This window comes from Cricetulus griseus, chromosome 5 (genome assembly GCF_003668045.3).
Source record: "Cricetulus griseus strain 17A/GY chromosome 5, alternate assembly CriGri-PICRH-1.0, whole genome shotgun sequence".
In the NCBI taxonomy this organism is placed as follows: domain Eukaryota; kingdom Metazoa; phylum Chordata; class Mammalia; order Rodentia; family Cricetidae; genus Cricetulus; species Cricetulus griseus.
The window spans coordinates 121695536-121719594 of NC_048598.1; the positions used below are offsets into that span (position 1 = coordinate 121695536).

At 40.7% G+C, this 24059-nt stretch overlaps 1 protein-coding gene across 6 annotated transcripts in view; it reads right to left on the reverse strand.

Annotated features, from left to right (window-relative positions):
• The window catches only part of Pcnx1 (pecanex 1), a 141600-nt gene that overhangs the window by 19250 nt on the left and 98291 nt on the right, over positions 1 to 24059 (reverse strand). For all 6 annotated transcript variants that reach the window (XM_035445621.1, XM_027418426.2, XM_027418425.2 and 3 more), the window contains 13 exons: positions 22387 to 22419; positions 19676 to 19847; positions 19023 to 19133; positions 16327 to 16418; positions 14178 to 14287; positions 13666 to 13771; positions 11616 to 11708; positions 7937 to 8087; positions 6850 to 6991; positions 5701 to 5878; positions 4859 to 4967; positions 3969 to 4098; positions 738 to 796 (listed from right to left, as the gene is read on the reverse strand). In XM_035445621.1, the coding sequence (XP_035301512.1) occupies positions 738 to 796; positions 3969 to 4098; positions 4859 to 4967; positions 5701 to 5878; positions 6850 to 6991; positions 7937 to 8087; positions 11616 to 11708; positions 13666 to 13771; positions 14178 to 14287; positions 16327 to 16418; positions 19023 to 19133; positions 19676 to 19847; positions 22387 to 22419 (1486 nt within the window). The remainder of the gene's footprint in view (positions 1 to 737; positions 797 to 3968; positions 4099 to 4858; positions 4968 to 5700; positions 5879 to 6849; positions 6992 to 7936; positions 8088 to 11615; positions 11709 to 13665; positions 13772 to 14177; positions 14288 to 16326; positions 16419 to 19022; positions 19134 to 19675; positions 19848 to 22386; positions 22420 to 24059) is intronic.

The following is a 24059-nucleotide window of genomic DNA, read 5'->3' on the forward strand; positions in this document are numbered from 1 at the left end:
CCAAATAAGTAAGAACCAAATTTTGGATATTGATACCACCACCCAAATTCTACCCACTAAAGCATCACCTTGGGTGGGTATTAGAAAATTCCCCATGACATCTATTCATACAACTAATTAACTAAAATTAAATATTTACTTAGCACTTAGGGGAAAGATGTAAGGACACATGTTGGCACACTCAACATTCTTATCTAGTTTTCATCTGATTTCTACTTAGCTTACATAAGAACTATTCTTGAATGGCATATTTAAAATTTCTGTTGGCATTCTTAAGATACATTTTATCAAGGATGAGTACATAAACTGGATATTCTCTAGGCCATATATACTATGCTTTGCTAAAGTAAAAAAGAAAAAAGTGAAGAATATCTAGTTTTTAAGAAATGATTATTTGTACCTATAATCCAAGCCTTGAGGAATCTGAGGCAGGAGGACAGTGAATTAAAGGTCAGTCTGTACTACATTGTAAGTTCAAAGCCAGGAATGGTCTACACAGAGATCCTGTGTCAAACAGAACAGAGCTACTTTTAGAGAGTTTATAGTAAGTAGGTAGTGAAGCTATAAATGTGTGTGCGTGCTTGTGTGCGTGCGTGCGTGCGTGCGTGCGTGCGTGCGTGTGTGTGTGTGTGTGTGTGTGTGTACACGAGCACAGGCATGCCCACACACTTGAATATGCATACACAAACACATAAAGCAAACCCTTTGACTTGCCACTTTGCAGATAGGGCTATTACCTGGATTTCTATCAAGCTGAGAAGCCAATCTGGTATTTGAATGGTCCACACGTTTTGTGCTGAAGAAAACAAAACAGTTTTAGTATTTTATACTTAAAAAAAAAATAAAAGCAAGAGAAAAACTACAAGATACAGATAAATCTCACCTCTGTAGGAAAGTCTCTCCAGGGGGAAAAACTATGATTAGATAAAAATCAACTTGGTAGCACAGACTTACAGTTAAAATTTTTATTTTCCTTCATACCTTCACAACATATAAACACAACAGCTTTCTCCTCATTCATGTTTCATTAAAGAGTATAAAAAGACACCTATGAATGTACTGCAAATGAAATTGACCAGAAGAAAAATACAGACTGCACACAGCTCTCTCAAGTACATGGCCATGGAAGCCTCTTCTCAGGGGAACATTATCTAGTTATGCCCAGATATCCTGTGGTCCACAGAAGGTCAACTTCCCAAATGGAGTCAGTAGAAGCATAGACTCTCCTAATACCAAACTGTGCTGCTGTTTCTCACCATGTGACACCTGCAATGGCAGTGTAAAAGCATGGCCTTACAAGGCTGGCGCCTGAACATGAACCAGGCAGAGGCCCACATGGTACCCAGCCATCACCACACACACGTGAAATCAGTTAACTCATCTGTCTAGAAACATCCCAAGGGAAGCAGCAGAGCTCAAAGTCTGAATTTCTCACTCCTCGGTACAGGCCACGTTGGTAGCCTGTATGCAAAAGGAGACTATACACCGAGCACTCCACCCACTCTCAAGTACTACACTGTCTGTGCACTGATCTGAACAACAGGCTGAAATGGTGGCTTTCCCCCAAAACTACCATCACTTCAAGATGGTGAAAAAGCAAGCTACTCAGATGTGTTGCTTTACAGGCATTTATCATCAGCACAGAGAAGAGCAGCCTGTCACTTCATGGGAAACATGGCAGTAACTCATCAAGAAAATCCAAAACTTCAAGCAAAATAACAGAATTCAGAAAACTTGTGTGAAACCATGAGTGTGAAACACACCTCACAACTCTTCTTATGAGACTGGTGATCCGGTGAACACCTTTCTACTAAAGGGCCATGCAATGACTCTGCCCACACTTGAGACCTATTTTATTTACCCAACAAGCATGCCATTTTCAAATGACCATAAATACTAAAAATTATATATAAGCAAAAACTCTCATTCAAAGAAGATGAATAGATCAGTCTAGACAAAGCACACTTCTAAATGGTCAGATTCAGTTTAGATTCCACCCTACAACTAGTTTTTAAGAAATCATTTGCTGGGCAGTGGTGGCATGTGCCTTTAATCCCAGCACTCAAGAGGTAGAGAACATTGAATCTCTGAGTTTGAGACCACCCTGGTCTACAGAGTGAGTTCCAAGACAGCCAGGGCTATACAGAGAAACCCTATTTTGATAAATAAAACAAAACACAAACAAACAGCCCCCACAAAACAAATAATCTCCCCACACAAACAAAAAATCCACACCACCATTACTTGCTGAGTTTTGGTGAGAGATCAAAGAAAGACACCTACAACTGTCTTAAAATACTTCTTTTAGGGGCCAGAGATGGCCCGGTGGTTAAGAGCACTAGCTGCTCTTGTGGAGAACCTGGGATGGGTCCCCGGTACACACATGGTGGCTCACAACTGTCCCTAACTCTAGTTCCAGGAGATTTAATGCCCTCTTCTGAATTCCTCAGGTACCAGTCAATACACAGTGCACATGCATACACACATGTAGACAAAAATACTCAGAACATTAAAAAAGAAAGGGGGGGCGTTTCTTTACTGTGTATCTGCGAGGACAGATTTTCTTCCTTTATTTCAAAGCAAGATGACACCCTGCAAGAGAGTGGGTGCAGAGGCACTGAAGTGTGGACCTAACCTGTCTTTTAGCAAGCAAGACAGGTTTGCAAAACTGGAAACTGCAATCTTATAAAATTTTGGTGGGTAAGAAATATTCTTGGTAAAAATGATATTTATGTTAATATGGATTTTTTTTTAAAGCCAGGATCTTGCCTTGTAGTCCAAGCTGACTTCAAATTTGTAATCCTCATACTTCAGACTCTGAGTTCGAGGATGATGGACATTGTGGATATTTTTCTAGTTTTAAATAAATAAACATTAGAATTTTTAAAAGGGTTTCTTTGAAATGTTGTTGAATAAAACTTCTATTTAAATACTATGACATTGTGAGTATTTTTAAGGATACCAAAAACATTGCTACAAACTGTTAAGAACTGCCATCACAGGATATAACTTCTGCCCAAAAGTTGGCCCAGAAGAACAGGACACAGAAAGTAATGAAAATTCAAAACATGCCCACAGTTTTAGATGAGGGCCAGAGCAGAAATGTCAAGCTTACAAACTGGCTCCATGTCAAAGCTGAGACCACTATCTTCCTGAGTACAAATGCCACTGCACTGCAGTGTAGAGAGCAGCATCATGGGACAGTGAGAACTGTAAATCCAGACAAGCTGTTTTCTAGACCGTCATGTGAATATACCCTCAAATGTTCATGCTCCTCACTCAGAACACCTCTTTCAGCAACTGTGCTTAAACAAGAGAAGATGTGGACAGACTCTGGGCAGCAGATTAAATAGCCAGTCTAAGGAACAAAGTCTGCATGCCTTTTCTTCCTGAAAAGCAAAGACATCTATAAGAGGTTAGCTCTAGAAACATATTCCTAAGAATTCTTTAAAGAAAATATGCTATAGCTCACCATAGTAGCTACAGTGGTGTAATGCTGTGTAGCATGTCACAGTGTTACTGACAGGGACTAATTCAAAGATGTCATTGAAGAAAATGCAGAAAAGAGTATAATTAGGACTACACTTTTTAAGAATCGCATAAATAGATGAAAAACTAAAGATCAATTTCCTCCACTCTATATAATCTTCAAACTTTAAAAACAGTTGTAGCTGGGCAGTGGTGGCACACACCTTTAACCCTGGCATTCGGGATGCAGCGGATCTCTGTGAGCTCAAGACCAGCCTGGTCTATAGGCCAGCCAGGGCTCAAAGAGAAACCCTGTCTCAAAAAACAAAACAAAACAAAACACTAAAAGACAAAAATCAACCAAACAAAAAAAATTGTAAATTTTCAGCAAAAACAAGTATTTTATCACAACAAATTATAATAAAAGGTAATTTTTTCATAATGATGCTATTCCCTGTAAAGAAGGCAGAAACTAGCTTCTGTGTGCTTTATTTACTCACTTATAGTCTCTTTCCCAGAACTTCACAGGTCTAACGTACGAGGTGATGAATATGGCACTGCCTAGGAAGGGGTTTAGCGGCGTGGAGAAGAAGGCTGATACCAGTGCCTGAACGAACAGCATAGCTGAATCTATGAGGAAATGGTTAAGGAACAAACAAAACACAGAAAAAAGGAAGAGGAGGGAAGTCCACAAGTCAATCTTGTGATGAAATACCTGGGTTTAAATTTCCAGAGGTCAAAAACAAAATTTGGGGCCAAATGAGATGGTTCTGCAGGTAATGGCGCTTGCTGCCAGGCCTCAGAATTTTGTTGGAAGGAGAGAACTGACTCTTCCCAGGTGTCTTCTGACCTCTACATGTGCAACACACACACACACACACACACACACACACACACACAGAGTAAATGAATACATGTCATGAATTTTTTTTTTTTTTTAAATTGCAGCACTGAATTGCAAACACTGAAAGTCTGCATTCACACGTGGCTGGAGTCACTAGTCTTCACAGTTATTTTAAAGTACTTTTGAAGCATGAGGAGGATGGAAACTTTTACCCAGAAATTAAATTATGATTGTTATGAAAAATGTTCTGTTTGTTTATTCCAAGTGCATTAAAAGTTCCTAGACTTTAATAACATTCATAACTTACATTTTAAGTATAAAATTTAAAAATAGCATTACTTGTCACAAATCCTTAATCTTTCCTCATGTTTGGCTGCTCTGTGGCTTGCACAACCTATATCAGGACAGGTGGTTGTTCTCCAGAGCCTGGGAGCCCTGATGGCTTGTCACCATGCCTGGCACACGCCTGCTGTAAAGACTGACTGTAGGCCGACACCCTCATCAAGGATATGACTAGCCATTCTCATAAACTGTAGTGAAGGATACGGGGCACCGCAAAGGGCTGAGCGAAAGCATGGAATGCTGAGCCCCACGTAATCTGCCAGGGCGCTACGTAGGTGTACACGAACTGCAGTTTATAGAGGAGTTCCCAAAGCTGTGGGAAGAAGGGAAAAGTTGTCAGGACAACACTAAACAGGCTCTTCGATCAGAAAACAAAAGGCCTATAAAGATGTGTCTTCTTCCTATCAAGGAAGTGACAGTGAAATTATTTTCCAATTTCATAGCAAGACAAGACTTATCAACTGCCAAAACATTGGCGTTATTTTAATATAAACTTTTTTTTTTTTTTAATGTAAAGACACAGACTTCTAGATTGGTGTTTTAAGAGTTATCTGCCCTCTTCTGGCCAGTCATGGTATTGCTACTATTGTAAGCAAAATGAGGGGAAGCAGCAAAACTGCTATCCTTGAGCAGAAACTCTTAGGTGTCTCTAATATATGCATATATTTTATCCCAGAACACATTACCCTTGAACTTCAATGCTTTGGAGTAAATATGTTCAAAATGCAATGACACAAGGAACCAGGAAACAATTTCCTTAATGCAGTGGCCACTGCCTATTAAACAGCAATTTTCTTTGTACTAGGCATCTGTCACTACAGGTGGATACAGTCCACATGTAAGCCTCATCTGACTCTGGCTCGGATGAAACACAGTGACAAGCACTGCTTCCTGGTTTTAATATGCTCCAAAAATAACTGGTGACTGAAGAGCACTGTTACTTAAAAGCCATTAAGTCAAATGAAACAGCAGCAAAGACCTCATCAAGCAAGTGTTCACTTAGCGAGCGAGCGTCTCTGTAGACATTGCGCTTCTGGGTGGATTACCTTGCTGAACAGGATGGACATAAAGAAGAGGTCCAGCAGCATTGTCTCTGAGAAGGCTTCATAGTCAAACTTGAAAAAGAGCACAGTGAAGATGACAGTGATGTACTGGTAGGTGGGGCTGCTAAAGGAGGACCGAAGCAGCTTCAGGCCAGCGACGGTGATCATCAAAGCTCCCAACCTGTCATAGACAGAGAGGCACAGCCAGTCAGCTTGCAGTTGAAAGTGCCCAGCATCCACCAACCCTGAAGTTACCATGTCCTCAAAAGCTTACGATAGAGACCAGATTTAAACATCTAGAATTGACTTATAAGAGCAAGGTGGGTGTGCTCATGCATAATTCCAGAACTCAAGAGATCACAAGTTCAGTGTCAATTCCTTTGTCTCAAGAAAGAGATATATAATAACAAAAACTTCCATGGATAAGCCTTATCACACCCTGAAAAGCACTAATACAGTATTGTTTTCACTGTTGCACACTATCATCTTTACCCTGTACATAAATAACATGTTTAAAAGTAAAGTTATAGTTCTAAAACCTAGTTCTCTAGTTTTTTAACTTCTGTCACTTTAACATTAGTTGCATTTAATATGTGAAAAACAGTACTAACATGCCATAACATGGAGCTAGGCTAGCCATGTAGGCAAATAACCACCCACACAGTCTGATTTACACATTACACACAACCATCTCCTAAACTTGCCATCTGATATTAAAACTAATTTTATTTTTAATTTTTTAAATTACATGATTTTCATGAGTGCTTAGGTGCACACTTGCCATACATGTATGGAGGTCAGACAACTTACTGGAGTTGGTCCCTCTCCTTGCACTGGGTCCCAAGGATTGAACTCAGGTCATGAAGCTTGGCAGCAGCATCTTTACCCACTGAGCCATCCAGCTAGCCCTCAAACTAACTTTACTTAATTAGTGTCCTCTCCTGACAGTAAGGAGTCAGGAACAGTAAAAAACAGTGATGTTCAAAACGGGGAAGACAAAGAGATTTTCACCTGAGCCTTTTACCTTTCAATGCTACATGCCAGAGACAGTGTTTAATGGTACCTGACCAGTGACTGGAGATGGCTTTGCCAAGCATAAGGCATTTGTCACTGCTCTAATCTAAGGACACACATCACAGACTGTGGACTTACTCTGTATCCAGTTTCTTTGGGCTGGCAATTGTCTCTGCACTGCTGCTAAGTTCATTGAGGACAATCAGCGGGTAGATGACATTCTTCTCCACAACAAGAAGCCACACGTGAAGTTTTTCAAACCACATCATAGTGGCTGCATCTGATGAGGCAACAAGCCCAGAAGATCAAGTTGATACAATGCTCAAAGCAGCAGGGTGTATGGTAAGAAGGATGAACTTATGACTCAAATTCAGCTTGATGCTATCAGCACAAAAGCGTAAGAAATCTGTACTTCAACTTCTATGTGCTCTGAAATACCCACATCCCCCAACACCCACACACACACACACAATTTCCAACCTGGACACAACTCACACCTTTTATAAGCTGTTTGTGTGAAGCTGTGGGTCAGGCCAAGGGAGGCAAATGTTCACCATGGAACTGCACCTCCAGCAAAGCCTCCATTTTTAACTATGATTTCTCTCATCTTCTCAACTTTTGTATATAGCAAAAGTTACTAAGGATTCTTAGGATGTGCTTCATCCCTAAATAAGTAAGATCTATTAAAGTATCTGGTTTTTAAACACTAAGGCATATGCTAAAGTTACATATATGTATGTTTAAATCCACCCAGCTTACTAAAGTCATATTCATAACCAGTGACAATGAAGGTTAACTTAGCACAGTTTTCTGGCTTTCTGAAACAGTATAGCAGGGAGTTAGGAAGTCTTTACTTCTAACATCAGTTCAAGGAAACCAAAATTTACCTTCCTTCCAAAGCCTGAGTAAAAGCTTTTCAAATGGAGGGGGCCTGGGTTGCCTATCTATCGACTAGGAACTGCTAGATAGAGAAGCCGCATGCAAGATACATCAGTGTCAGGTCTGAGAACAGTTAGAGCAGGAAGTCTACTCTGAGAAGATGGTCTTGGGGTGCAGCCACTGCTCTTTCAGCTGCAGATAATGCCCTACAGGAGATGGTTCAGCAGGAGCTTCAAAGCCACAGCAAGAAACACGAACCCAAAGAGTGTGACTCACTGATGCCTGTTTAAGTCACCTGCTGGCATGGCATGGTGAGCCACGAGATCGAGGGTGTAAGGATACTTACTGCGCACTTCATACTGGTTGTGCTCGGCTGTCTTCAGCAGAGGCCGGGAGAAGCAGTGCCAGGGCAGCTGTTTCCTAACTTGAGGCAGCACGTAATGGGTGACAAACCCCACACAGCCAACCAGTGCATAGAGCACATACTTGAGAGCAGGCTGAAAGAAAAACAGAGGCCAGGGCATTAGAGCTCCCGCCGGGCTCACTGCACAGCTCCCAGCTGGCTGGTTCCACTTTTCATTTGATACTGGGAACAGCAAAGTCAATCTTAGAATTTAGAAAATACAGTTTAATGTTTCTGTCTCTGTGGTTGTTGTTGTGCCCAAATGAGCTGCTGAACATTAGCTGACTTGCTTTAGTAACATCTGAAATATGGTAACTACTTTGGTGCCTGACACTATTGTCTATGAAAGTGACTAGAACTGTTGCTTCCTGCTTCAAGAAGATTCTCCGTGACTCTGTGAGCAATGGATTCAACTGTGTGAACTAGTGGAGACAAGGGACATAGGTCAGTGTGAAAGAAGAGCAGAAGGGAACAGAATCAAGGATCTCATCCTTTGTCTTTGCACGCTGTGTTATCACAGGCAGGGGCCTTGCACAACTTGATTCACAGAAGGAAGGACCAACATCATGTCTCCCCATATGAAAACCAAGGCAGATAGATTTAAAAACCCCGGAGCCCCCTAGACATGAAGGAGTGTCCAGCTGCATCCAAGGGTGTTCAGGAATTCACAGTTCAAAATGGAGAGAAGAAAAACAAGCAACATACTTAACAATATCAAATAACTGAGGGAGCTTTTGTCTCTGCCTAAGTGGGGAATTAGTGACTTACCCTCCCATACATAAAAACCAAAATTGAATAAAACACACGGCCCAGTGGTTTGTATCAGGTAAGAGCTACAGAAATAAGCCTGTGCCCAGAGGAAAGGGAGCCATGGAAGGGGGCTGTGTTTGCCCCACTCATGGCCCCAAGAGGAGGCACTCTCAGAACTGGTACTTCACCAGCAGAGACCATGAACCTAAGGGAAACGACAGAGGGAAGCCCTGAGATCTGCAGATAGCCCTTCAAGTATTCACAGGAATGGGACCCATACACGAGGAAACTATGAGGAACCATACGAGGGAATGGGACAAGAAAGCACACAGCACTCTCACAAGTCTGGAAGAGCGCCACCCTCACAAGCAAGCCTGGGAAATGTAAGGTTCACATGAACTAAGCAGAGGCCTAAAAGCAAGACCTGGGGGCATCAAACTGTTAACAAGTACTTAACAGTATCTAGGGACAATGTTTAAGTACTTCTAGAAACACAAATTTAACACCTAACAAGGTAAAATTTTCACTGTTGGCATGCACTCAGCAATTTCCATATGGCCCTCTGAATGCATTCAAGATCTGCTCCAGAGGGGATGTGGCGAGACCAATGTCTGCTACTGTAAGCCTTCCTAACAACCCATGTCTGGAGAGGTGGTAAGCTCATGCAGGGAATGTATTTCTGATGGTTAACTATACCGACATAGCAGCAAATTGCCTTCTAAATACCAATGCTTCCACCTACAGACAAAAGCAGCTCCCAGACTTACTCAGGAAAGCCTTCCCTTACAATGAACAGCGTGAACACAGAGACTCTGCCCCAAATGCAGAAAACAAGCCAGAGATATGGGCCCAACTCTAAACAAGGAACTTCACAGTCACAGTAGTGATCTGCAGCTCAGGGAACGCTGTGGAAGGAAGAGATGGGAAACGGGAAGGGCTCTGAGACAGCACCCATCAGACCCAAGAGAAACACTGGGGCCACAAGAGAAGAAGCCCCTACCAACAATCAGCCACAGATGGAGGGGGGAGCGGCAGGGCTCGACCCTTTACCTCTGAACTACTGGCTGTCTACAGATTCTGGGAGACTCAGGTGAGAGCCCACCACACTCCAATAGAGAGTTCTAACCCCACTGTCATACAGACAGCCCTGGTTAACCTTGGTCGTCACAAAGCAAAACAAGTACACATGAACACAGAGAGATTGGTGAGGTTGGAGGGTGGGCAGGGGTGGTAGAGAGCTAGGAGGTAAGAGTGGTCAGAAGTGAAACGTGCATATGTGAAACTCTGAAAAAAATAACATTTCTGTATATACAAAGAATCAGGGCATCACAACTCAGAGTGAAGGGGGAAAACCAGCCAATCAGAACCAACCCGAAGTGGTACAGCTGTCAACATCTGAAGACAAGGATGCTCTCAAGAAGAACAGCCCAATCTGTAAGTCCAGAGCATTGTGCATGACATATAAAGGCCTCAACATACTTTTTTTCCGAAGAGGGTGGTTTCAAGACAGGGTTTCTCTGTGTATGCCTAGCTGTCCTGGAACTCACTCTGTAGACCAGACTGTCAAAGGACAATGGCATTCAGACGGAAGGACTGCCTATGTGGAACTGTACATGAGGAGCAGAGTCCAAGGTTTTACCCATCCCTGAACTTGCCTAGATAACAAGACTCAACTCTTCTAGTGGTGCTCAGTAAAGTCTGGGGAGTTTAGGAGGAAAACACAGACACACACAGACACACACAGACACAGACACACACAGACACACACAGACACACCCACAGACACAGACACAGACAGACACACACAGACACAGACACAGACACAGACACAGACACAGACACACACACACACACACACACACACACACACACACACACACCCCTTTGCATACAGGAGGGATATGAATGAATCATGAGGGCTAGAGGACACACTGGCAGCCAGCCTCCAATGTGGTCCCCATGGCCCTGACTCCCTAAGGTCTATACCTCTGTGTGTTTGCTTCCCATGCTGTCCCAGTTAGTCTTCATGATCAAGAGAATGAAGAAGGGTGGTATGCTATTTGCAGATGAGATTCTAGAGAGTGCATTTTGACTGGGGCTTTCTCGAGGCTCACTTGCTCTGTAGGAAACCAGATGTCATTTAGGGAACAGTTGGGGAGCCTCTGGAATGATGCATGGACAGGAACTGAATGAAGTCTGTAGCCAGCAGTTAAGTGAGGAAATGAGGACCGCACAGGGTCACCTCAGACGACTGCAGTGAGTGAGGAAAGGAGGACTGCACAGGGTCACCTCGGACGACTGTAGTGAGTGAGAAATACAGACTGCAGTAACAGGAGAAGCTCCTAAGGCACTCACAAAGATTTACAGCCCAGAGAAAATTTGATAAAATACTTAAACAAAATTCATACATTCCTGAAGGTACCAGCTGTGTTTGCTAGCACTGAGTTAACAGAAGCCAGGCCCTCCTAATGGTCAGCTAGGAATGGGAGAGGACTCATGGGCCCCTGCCCTGCTGAACTGGGACGCCCAACATATACCAGAAGAGAGGGAGGGGCAGAGGATACAGGTGTGCACCCATGGTAAGCCCACCAGGTCCTCACAGTTAAGTTCCACACTCAGGCTCTGGTTCAGTTACATGGGACACTAAACAAAATCAATAAGGAGAAGAGGAAAGACATTTGGGGAGGGCTGGTAGGGTCTGGGGAGGGGTGACAATAATCCATAGTGTATGTATGTGCACAAAACTGTGAAAACTTACTACTAAAAACAATCACACCCCCCTAAAAAAACCAAACAACTCTGGTATTTCAGTGCCACAATGTCACCATCAGTGATGCTACTTCCTACCACCTCAAACAGGAGGACTCCTTACCTGCAATGCTGTGAACACTGTGCTGACATGGATAGCAAAATACAGCACACCAATAACCACACACACCACCAGGTCGGACTGTAAACGCTCACTCTGTGGGACAGAGAGCAATCATTAAACATTACACACTTCCTTAAGATAGGCTCTCATGCAACCCAGGCAGGCTCCAAGTTGTCAGTAGCTGAGAATGACCTTGATGCCCGGCCCTGCCTTTACCTCCCAAATGCCACTGCACTTCTCTTTACATACAATAAAAAAAAAAAAAAAAACCTCCCTTTTTTCCCCAATTGGTAAAGCATAAGAAATAATTTTGCACTGATACACTTCAGCACTTCTAGGTATCTCATATGTAAAATGACTATGTAGAATCCGTCTTAATTTCTTACTCAATTTTCTCATACTTTGGGGTTTCCTCAGAGTTTGGTACTATATGTCACCTAACTTCTAATGCTATAAAACATAAAGTCTTGTAAGATTTTCCCCTCACTGCTCAGCACATTTTGCTTTTTATGACAAAGAAGACGAAAGCTGACCTTCTGAGCCATCAATACTGCATGCACACATCCTATTTTTCCCTAAGATTGGTTTTACAGGGCTGAGAATCCTTATTTGAACTTGGGACCAAAAGTGTTTTTGATTCTGGAGCCTGTTCAGTCTTTGGAACACTCGTGTGGACTCTGCCAGTTGAGGATCCCTGACTGAAAATCTGAAATCAAAACTGTTCTAAAATCCAAGCTGTTTTTGGAACAGTGATTTGAGAACATTTCAGGTTTTAAATTTTTAGAAGCCTCCTCAACTCTGTAGTAAACAGGATCGCCTTGTCACCCCGGCCATCTACTGATCAGTGGACGTGTAAGTTGCATTTAACATTCCACTATGCTTAACATGAACACAGAAACTAAAATCAGAAGAGAACTTGATTCAATTTTATCCTGTAGTAAAGAATTGGGGAACAGTCAGGTTCACTGAAAGTAAATATTATGTCCAATTAGTACCTAGATAAGTTTATCATTCAGATATGAATAATCTAAAGTGAGGGGACCAAGGACATGCTTTTAATAGTAGAGTGTTTGCCTTGTAAGTATCAAGACTCTGGGTTCAATCTACAGCACAACAGAAGAAAAACATCCTAAAAGAAAAAAGAAAAAAAAAAGGTGTGTTTTGTCCTACAAAACATATGACTCTCTAGAATTCACTTTGCAAGTGAATAAAGTAGCATTTTTATTATTAATTATTATTATTATTATTATTATTATTCGGTTTTTTGAGACAGGGTTTCTCTGTGTAGCTTTGGAGCCTATCCTGGTACTCGATCTGTAGACCAAGCTGGCCTCAAACTCAGAGAGATCAGCCTGCCTCGGCCTCCCGAGTGCTGGGATTAAAAGTGTGCACCACCAATGCCCGGCCCAAAAAATGAAGCACAAGATATGTTTAGGACCACAAGTATGAAAGACTGTGGATGTTTGCAGACTTGGGAATATTTCCATATATAACATGACATACTTTGGGGAGATGAGTCATACATAAATAATAATAATAATAAAGTTGATTTTTCCTGTGTGTCTAACAGCCAGAAGGTAACAGTAAATAGCATTATCAGTGAGCCTGTGATTGATCACATCAGACTAATGTGAGTCATGTCAATGCTCAAACAGTTTTAGATTCTGGGCAAGACTACTTTGGACTTTTAGGGTGGAGGATGCTCAACTGGTATGTTAAAATCTGGACTGGATACAGCTGGGCATTGGTGGTTCACACCTTTAATCCCAGCACTCGGGAGGCAGAGGCAGGCAGATCTCTATGAGTTCAAGGCCACCCTGTTTCCCAGAGCGAGTTCCAGGGCAGCCTAAAAAGCAATACAAAGAAACCCTGTCTCAAAAAACCAAACCAAACCAAACCAAACCAAACAAAACAAAAAATCTGGACTGGATACAGTGAACACTATTTAATAAGACCGTATTTCCTTCAATTACTGAAGACTTTACAATGTATTCAATATATAACACAATCATCTGCCACAAGTGTAGTCATTGTTTAAAAAGCTACTTACAACAGAATTGCTAAGCTTTTCCGGCAGTGGGTCTTTCACTTCAGACAGAGGGTCTTCTGGGTTTTTCTCTTCAGTTTTTGGAAAAATCTTGGATTGCATCAAAGAGCTTTATTTGAAAAAAATAAGAGAAAGTATTTAATAGAAAAATATTTATGAAGCTCAAAAGCTAGTAATTTAAACATGAAAAGTTGTTTGTGATACAAAACCAAATAATCCAACTACATTTAATCACTGAGACATGTAAATTCTAAAAAGTTTATTTTGGCATAAATAAACATACAATGAAAATACTGTCATTAAAACTTGGAAAGAAAAACAAAAAACCCACCACCACCATGGGACTGGAGAAATGGCTCAATAGTTAAGAGCACATCCTGTTCTTGTAGAAGACCAGAATTCAATTCCCAGCACCCACACCAGGCAGCTTTGAACCAGGCACAGGAAAGGAGCTGTAAGGACTATAGAAATGCCACATACTTAAATGTTCAACAGCAATGACTGATCTCACTTACAAGAGTACAGATGGATCACTGCTTTGTCGGCTGAGATGATAGGACACGGCCACTAACAAACCACAAAACACAGAGAAAAGCACTGGAATGTGCTGGCCATCCCATGAATCCTGAGGAAAAAAATTCAGAGAAAAAGATACTTGTAACTTATGACACTTACATCAATATTTTAGAGACAGCAAATTTAAAGATGTTTTAGCTATATTAGTTACTGTACTTTATTTCAAATGAATTTAGATTTCTTTTTCATTTGATAAAGGGTCTCATGTAACTCAGGTTGGCCTCAAATTTGCTATGTAGCTGTAGATAGCTTTGAACTCCCAATCCTGCCTGCCTGCCTCTCAAGAACACTACGCCACATTAGGTATTGTTTTCTGGAGACCTGGGATCTAGGTACTAAATTTCTTTTGTCTTCTCTCTTTGTCTCTCTCTTTTGGTATTAAAGTTTTATTCATATCATTCACATCTGTTGCTACCATTTCTCACATTTTATTTGTTTTTTTTTTTTTGTTTTTCAAGACAGGGTTTCTCTGTATTGTTTTAGAGCCTATCCTGGCATTTGCTCTGTAGACCAGGCTGGTCTCGAACTTAGAGATCCGCCTGCCTCTGCTTCCCGAGTGCTGGGATTAAAGGCGTGGGCCACCACTGCCCTGCTCATTTCTCACATTTTAAGAAGTGTTCATTTTATAGTTGGTATTCGGTTTACTTTCCCCTTTACACTTAAATGTACATCAACTCTCAAATCTTTTTTAAAAAAAATAAAACTAGAGTACAACCCCTATCATATCCATGTGCTTCACAGCTATATTCTAGAAAGCACAAAATATATTTCCTTAATTCCTTTCAAACTTTAACTTATTTTAGTTTTCTTCCTCAAAAGGCCAAAGAAACTACTTGTGTTAAGTCACTAATAGTCTATCAGGTACCAAATCCAGTAAGAACCTTTCAGATCTTATGCCTCTATGACTGTTCCCTACGAGTCTCTATTTTATCTAACATTTAAATATTATCATTTCTCAGGGTTCAAACTCACTTTTCTCTTGTCAATCCACAGCAGTAGTCTTCAATGACTCAGTTCTGTTGATTTTTCTGTCTACCAAGCATGAATAGAAATCTCTTTCTACATGACTACTACTATGTGCCTTTGGACCTCATAAACATGAACAAATAAAGTATTCACATTAAAAATTCCTTGTTCTTAAACTCCAAGTTTTCCACTATCATCTAGTAGGTGTCACTATGTAACCACTGGTTCAAGCTAGACCTCTTTTCTTTTTTCATATAGTCCCCAAATATACTGATGGGATCTTGCTTCAGTGAAGCATACACCCTGAGGCTGGGGCCCAGAAGCTCAGCATGGTTTTTAGCCTTCATCACTCTGGACTCTCAACATGCCCATTGACTTGGGAACTGCAGCTGACCTACAAGTTCCTCATAGACAAGAAATGGCTTTTTAGCACCATTCTTATATAGTAAACACTTTGTAAGATACAGACAAAACGAAACAGAAAGGGAGTCACTTCTCACAGCTCTTTGAACCGTACTATTTTCTCATTATCTTGCTTTAATTAAAAACAAACATCCAGAAATATGTGAGGTGTTATAAACTACTGTTAAAATTTCCAAAGTGTGTTTCAGTGCTGTGTCACTGGCATGTACCTTCAATTATGACCCTTGGACTCATTTTGTTGTTTTGCTTTGCTGTGCTGGGGACTAAGCACCGGGCCTTGAGCATACTAGGCAAACACTCTCTCACCAATGAAAACATGTTCTTATAAATGTAAATAAATCTTGATGAGAGGTAGTAGCTACATATATTCTTAACCAGAATAGAAATTTAATTGCATATTCTGCAATATCATGTTTGCCTCTCTTCCAGGTGAATCTCATTTTCACAAATTTTTAAATAGTAACCTAGAATTATTGTATAGAAAAGAATTTTCCTTTAATAATGACTGATTGTCAAATTGCTTTAAAATTCAAAGTAAGACAGAGTAATGAGTATAGATCAGCATTAGAAGGCAGGAAAATTAGTGATAAAGTGTCTCAAGCAGGGCAGGATGGAATCAGCAGTCAGTTTCAAGAATTCAAGTGGAGACAAGGCACAGACACAGACACAGACACAGAGCACATACAGTCTGCTGTTTACCTTTAAAGCTCCATAGCACAGCCCGTAGAGCAAGGCCACAGCCACAATGCTGCAGAGGAAACTGTACAGCGCGGCTAGCAGGCTGGTGGTGGCTAGACAGTGACGGAGGAAGGAAAGCAAGATTTTAAAAACACCTGCTGTAAAAAACTCAAATGCACAAAAACCTTATCAAGTAGCACAACACTTATCTACTCATGTGACTTAAAAATCCAGCTACTTCATCTTTTCCGTAAGATTTGACAGGTCAAAGACTTCTATTTTGTTGAGGCAGAGTCTCCCTCTTAGCTCAGGCTGGCTTGCCACTCTCAGCAATCCTCTCTCCTTACCCTCTCAAGTGCTCAAATTCTAGGTATCATGTATCATGTCTTGCTTGCTGTCTTTAATCTTTCATAGAATACATTTACTTCAGAATCTTGGAAGAAACATTTACATCTCTGATAGGCTTCAAGTGTATCTTGGGGGCTGGAGACTTGGTTCAGTTTTAAGTGCAGGTGCAACTCATTTACAATTTGGTTCCTCGCACCCACATCAGACAGCTCAAAACCAACTTCAGCTCCAGGGATCTGAGCCTCTGGCCTCCACAGGCACTCCCCTCCCCCCAATTAAAAAGAAAATAACCCTTTTTGAAAAGTATATCTTACATTAATAAGATGTATTCAAAACAAAGCTTGCAAAGGCCTGAAATAAACTGGAGGTTATTAACTACTGAAAATATCTTTCCATGTAAAAAAGACTTGCTTTACCCCCAGCAGTAAGTCTGCATTCCTGTTTGCTTATCAATTCACATACTAAAAATGTCAACAACAAGCAACTGACCCAATAGGATCACTTGGAATAAGAAGCATGGTTAATAGAGTTACCTGTTATTAAAATGTAAATGAGAGAGTTCCTTAACGTAATTTTACATAGTGATCTCCATAGGGAATATTTATTTGTTATTAAAAACCTAACACTTTGCACACTGTAACTTACAGTGACAAAGCCCAATCCTCTCCGGCACAGACACAGAGGCCTCTCCATGTGCTTCAGCACAAAACCAACAGTGGATCCCTAAATATGGACACTGCGTTCTACTCATCCCGCTGAACTGACCAAAGAAACCGGCTGTTTTAAATTACACACATCCAAACTTAAGACAGCACGCTAATATAATATACAGCAACACAGAAATGTTTCGTTTTCTATTTACAATTTAAGCAAAATCAGCTGGGAGATGGTGCAGAGAGTAAAGGGGATTGCTGTGCAAGCATGAGGACCTGAGTTCAAATCTCCAACACCCATATAAAAAGCTGGGCATGGCTGCATGTGCCTGCAATTCTAGCACTGTGTGTGCGCACAGATGAAATCCACATCCTGAGAGCTCCTTGGCAATCACCCTAGCTCAAAGTGTGAGCTTCTGGTTGAGTGAGAGCACCAGACTCAAGGCAGTGGGTGGAGAGGGAGACCCCGTCGCCCTCCGTCGGCCTCAGCGTGCACGCAGGCACACAGGTGCAGGCACCGCCATTACCCGCGCACACCACACCTTCCATCCAGTGCACATCAAATTCACAATCAAGCCACACCATTAACATTTTATCATGAGAAGATTTCAATGCATGTTTGTAGAAGGCAAATGAGGATCGCAAATGTGAAGTGTGAAGAACTATAAATATAAGGGTAATGGTGTTCCTTTTGAATATTTCCTGTGGGCATACTCTTCTTTCCACCAAACATTAAATGATGAGGGACATGCTATCTCAACCACAGTCGCTGCTCAACCACAACCGCAGCACTGCTGTCAAGTCTGCAGGTCATCATCTTCCAGATGAACAGTGCATTTTTTTTAAAGGCAAAATACATGCATGGTAAGAAAATTGTTTTTCTAAGTTATCAATTAATGCATATATATTCCACTCTAAAAACAGATAATTCTTAAAAGCTGATTTAATAAAAATGCTTCTCACCTTGGCTCTGAACACAGGTACATAGACATGCCAAACGCAAACTCCAAATACAATCACACCTCAACCTGCTCAGCACAGATGACGCTATGAACATCTGATGGGGAGTACAGATCCCAGGTAAAATCTCCCCAGCAGCCCCTCCTTTTCTGCAGCTTTACTCTCCACAGGCTCCACTACCTGTGGGCATCTGTGATCCAAACGCATTCCATAGAAAATCCCAGATAAAAGAAGAGAGGGCCACATCCCATAACTTTTACGTGGTGTGCAGATGCATACACCCGTGCATGCTGAGGCCAGAGGAGAGTGCAGGTGTCATCTCCACATCACTGCCAAAGACAGGGTTTCCCACTGACAAAAAGCTCACACTTTCATCTAGCTGGCTGGATATTCTGCATAATTGTTCTACTTCATTATTAGTTTTGCTGCTTACTTCACTGTGTCTCATGTATGTACTAAAATCTATCACAGGGATGCAGGTACAATTCAGGAAAAATAGTCCATGTAGGTTCCTAGTATTTGTAGAATCTACAGGTGTAGCCACAGTATAGCTTGGAACTTATCACCTATGGATGGGAATGGGGACTATTCTACAACTTGTTTTTCTTAACTACAACCATCTGCCTTTCTGCCTTCAATAATTAAATAGGAACCTTTTATTTGCTAGTCTCAATTCTAAAATGAAAAGTGGGGCAATACTTTAATGTTCAGTTTATTACTTCATAACCTGTATTATAGCAATTGCGATTTACTCACCATTCCCACCAAAGATATGGATATCCAACTGTTCACAAAGGTACATTACAAACGTGTTCACCTGAGGCAGGAGACCAATGAAAAATACTATTGGGAAACAGAGTGTAAACACTATGGAAGGAAAGAAAAGTTTATTAAAAACACTGCATCCATTCTCTTGTTCAGTTAAAGCCCACACTCAATGAAGTAAAATTTTCCTACTGTGTGACTTTAAAAGATATGAACTAAAATTACTGTTACCAGTAATTTTGAATATTATATTTTACCACCTATAAAAAAAATACCTTTCAAAATCATCTTAAGGGGCTGGGATATAGTTCAGTGATAGAGCACTTGCCTGGTAAGCATGGGGCCCTACATTCAATTTCCAGCACAAGAGAAAAATTCCAACCATTTTTTACATAACATGAACCTAAAATGTGTAATAATAATGATAATGATGATGAAGATGATGATGATAAAAGCTTTACCCTGCATCCTCATCAAGAACAGAATTTATTATTCACCATTAACCTTTTCATTCTTAGTAGCTCTATAGCTGTTTCTCAGACAAGACTATAGTAAGCAAAAATAAATGGGTTGTATCTATTTATCAGTAAACTATAAAGAAATAAATTATTGTTAAGGTCAGGGATACCTTCATGATGACTCACCTATAACCAAATCCCTGGCTGACAGAAGCACCAGTGGGTTGGTGAAAGTTATTCCATATAATTTGAACTTGCTTGTAGTTAGATTTCTACTGCCGTAATCCAAGAGCCAAATAAGACCACAACATAAACAGAAGTAAACTGGCCTACTGTAGGCAATGATACGATTATGACCCTGCAAGCAATACATTTTCACTGTCAGTTTAGTTCATTCTGAAAGACAACACTAACTCCTGAGCTCATTATTAGCTTCTGTTCTAATTGTTTGAACCATTTCCATATAACTAGATCCAGGAGAAGTATACTTATACATATGAATGTACATGTATAAGTTATCTATCTTTAACAAATGAGAGGACCTAGACACAATAAAATTCTAGTAATAAGGTTACTAGCATCCTGGTCTTAGTTTACAAATATTCACAAAAAAGAGCCGCAATTTCATAGGAAAGAACAGATAGCTGGAGCCAGTAGGAGAATATAAATTCAACATGGATCATGATCACTGCTATTTCAGGAAGGAAAAAAAGCCATAAAAGGGTCGTAGGGCTATGTCAAAGGAACACAGAACAGTCAGACGGGCTTCAAATGGCCAAGTAAAGGGTAACCTGGGTATCAAAGCAAGTATTGTAATATTATAATCCACTGTAATACAACCACAAAGACACAGCTCTCTCTCTCTCTCTCTCTCTCTCTCTCTCTCTCTCTCTCTGTCTCTCTCTGTCTCTCTGTCTCTCTCTCTCTCTCTCTCTCTCTCTCTCTCTCTCTCTCTCTCTCTCTCTCTCTCTCTCTCTCACACACACACACACACACACAGACATAGAGACGGAGAAAGGGCTCAGGTACAGCCCAGTGGTGGTACAATGACAGTCTCACATGCACAAGGTCCTGCTTTCATTATCAACACCACAAACAACCAGTTAAGACACAAGATAAAACTATCTATCACTTTTAGTATGAAATAAACTAATATAGAATAATGGAATTAGAAGATCAATATCTAGCCACCATTAGACAATATCTGATTCAAAAAAGAAACCAGAAGACATAAAACAAGGTAGTAGAAGTTTGTGAAACATTAAAATATGCATACAGACTCAAAGTACTTCCCAATAAGAGACTTAGAAGTACAAGAGTAAAAAACGATGACATTATATTAGAGTAGAAGTTCTGAACAGAGAGGGTGTGTGCTTCCTAGAGGACAGCTGACTGTTGCAGACCCATTCTTACAGGCAGCAGTATTACTAGAGTCTACTTCGGAGAGGTTCCTACAATGTACGTGGCATCTCTGGCCTCCAAGAAAGCCTTGTCCAGCTCAAACATTAACACTGCAGATCAGAGAAACTCAAGCTACATCCTCATCAAAGATCAAAGTTCACACCACTAGCAGGAAGGTAAATCAGTACCACAAACATCTTTGCATGATGGATGCACGGAGGATATTCCCACCCCCAAATGCAGAGACCTCTAAGAGAAAAAGAAACATCACACGCAAATCAGAGGATGGCCTCAGTCCATAAACAATTTCAATATCATGACTAAGGAACCACTCCATGTTTTAAGAGTTGAGAGACCAGATCAGGAATTCTCCTGTCAGCTAAGGCAACAGATCAAACCAAAGAAACACCCATAGAGTAGACAACAACATCATCTTAGGGTTGATGTCCTAACTTTGATAATCACGTTGGATGAATGTACAAAAGCTCTGAGCAAACACACTGAAGTGCTGGAGGTAAAGAGACATCATGTTTGTAAAGAAAGGGAAGTAAGGGAATAGGAAGAACAGAGTGAGAAAGGAAGGGGCTGAGCCACATATGATAATTAAACCCAGGCATCAGCTTTTCTCTGACTCCCTTTGATACTGTTCTGGGAGTCAGAATCCAGTTACACAGCAATGGTCCACATATCATTACAGATGACAACCAGCATTAGTCAAAAGAAAACCATTTTCCTGCTTGATTTATTTTCTGTTCTGGTTGCATTAACTATTTCAATATAAGGACAAAATCATTATATTCAGGAATTAAAGCTCTATTAAACGCTATTTTTGGAGCTTATTTTTTTTAAACTAGTTCATTCATTCATTCTTTTTAAAAAACAATACAAGATTTCACTCTTTGGCCTACACTGGCCTAGAACTTAGGTAGCTTTGGCCACCATGGGCTCCCTGTAATCTTCCTTCTTTAGCCTGCTAAGTTCTGGGATAAAAGGTGTGAGTCCCAAAACCCAGCTTTGCACTACTGTACAGAGGACGCCCTTCAATCCTTCTACTAAACAAATGGCTTCTTAGAGCTAGAACCAGATCAGCAGACACAGGGTACATAACACAAAAGTCTTAAATATCAGTTGAATGTAGTATATCTTTTTATTCTTGCTCTTAATTGACCATCAAAATAATCTTTTCCTACTTCAAAATTCTATTTTCAATATATATTCAATATTTTCAATTTCAGTAAATGCAAACAATCAAGCTTATATGGATTACCTCTGCCTAAGTGACACTCTCTTGAGGCAGGCTGTCACAAAATGAGTTATTACGCTCATGTCAACCAGGGTCCAGAGCCCTTTCATGCTCATAAATTAACTACACAGTGTGTCCAAATTTAGACAAAACAACAGGCACAAACGTAACTCAACCTGGTACACACAGGAGAAACTACAGGCTGTGGCTAGAGGCAAGAAGCTGTAACTTACAGTCCTTCCAGGAGACTTACATGTCTGGGAGAGGAAGAATCTGGTTGGACACTCTAAAAATGAAGCAGAAAGATACATTATTTTACTCAAGTCTCAGGAATTTCACAAGCAACTTAAAACAAAACAAACAAACAAAAACCCCAACAGCTTATTTTCATTTTTTAGCTAAGTCACAAAATGCTGGGCTTCATTATGAGATTTCATTTGTACATAAGAGCATGTTTAGTAATATTCATCCCTTACTCTCACCCTCTCCTCATCTCACCTGCATCCCTTCCCTCCATGGTAGAGCCCTTGTGGCTTTCATGTCTAATAAATACACAGCTCTACGTGTGTGTCTTTGGTAACTATGTATGTATCCAATTATATGTGTGTACCCAACTCCATGTGTGTGTGTGTATCTGTCTAACTATACATGTATGTATATAGAGATATTTAAATCTTTCTTCTGCATATGAGAGAAAACCTGTAATATTTGTCTTTCTGAATTTGGTCTATTTCACTTAATATGATGATTTCCAGTTACATCCATTTTAATGAAAATAACATTTCTTTTCTTTTGAGAAGGGTCTCTCTATATACCCCTGGATGTCCTGGAACTCACTATGTAGATCAAACTGGCCTCAAACTCAAAGAGATCTGCCTGCCATCATCATCAATTCATTCCTCATAGATGAGTAAAAATCGCGCGCGCGCACGCGTGTGTGTGTGTGTGTGTGTGTGTGTGTGTGTGTGTGTGTATCTATCTCATTTAAACTACTTTTATTTTTTGCTATTATACATTTCTCCCTTCCCTTTCTTCCCTCCAGCTCCTCCTATATACCCTATTTCATATTCCATATTTGTGGCCTTTTATGACTTTTTATTACATGCATGGATATATATATATATATATATATATATATATATATATATATATAATATATATTCCTAAATATAACCTGCTCAGTCTGTATCTTACTTGTCTGTATGTTTTCATGACTGACCATTTGGTACTGGATAATCAATTAAGGGGCTCTTCTCTGGGGAACATTATTCTCCCACTCTCAGCATTCCTTAGCTGCCTATCGTTCTTTTTTATAACAAGCAACTTTTAAGGTACTCTTAAGTGCTTTAAGGAAATGTCTTGCAACCAAGAAATTGTGAACATTAATTGCAAACATGAAGAACCAGCTCTAAGAATTGGCTTACCAGGAGAGCAAACACAGCACATACTGCACTTTTACTTGCAGCTCCCCATCTGAATGTTTTGAGATGGTGTACAGCGGACAGGCCCATCTCTCAGCTTGGCCCTTTACTATGTGTGAGCATAGCTGCCATATCCTACAGGCCACTACTCCACTCAGGAGATACACAGGAACTTGGGTTAGCATCTAAGATTAGTTCCACTCACAGATTCTAATTTAGTAAATAGTGAAAATTGAATTTATTATCTGCATTTGCACAGCAAAATAATTGAGGGCAATCCTGCTGTAGCCTGTGAAAATGCCCCAATGTCATGTAACTCCTTCTCAATCACAACTTGCCCCCATCCTCGTTCATTTCCAATGGCATGCACCACACCTTCCCCAGGACAGTCAATCACCACCTGTGATTCCACACCACACCAAGCATGCTGAGTCTGACATCTGGCCCTTCTCTGGATATGAGCCTGGGTAATCTTTTAACCTTCTGAAACTCCTGGATTCCTGCC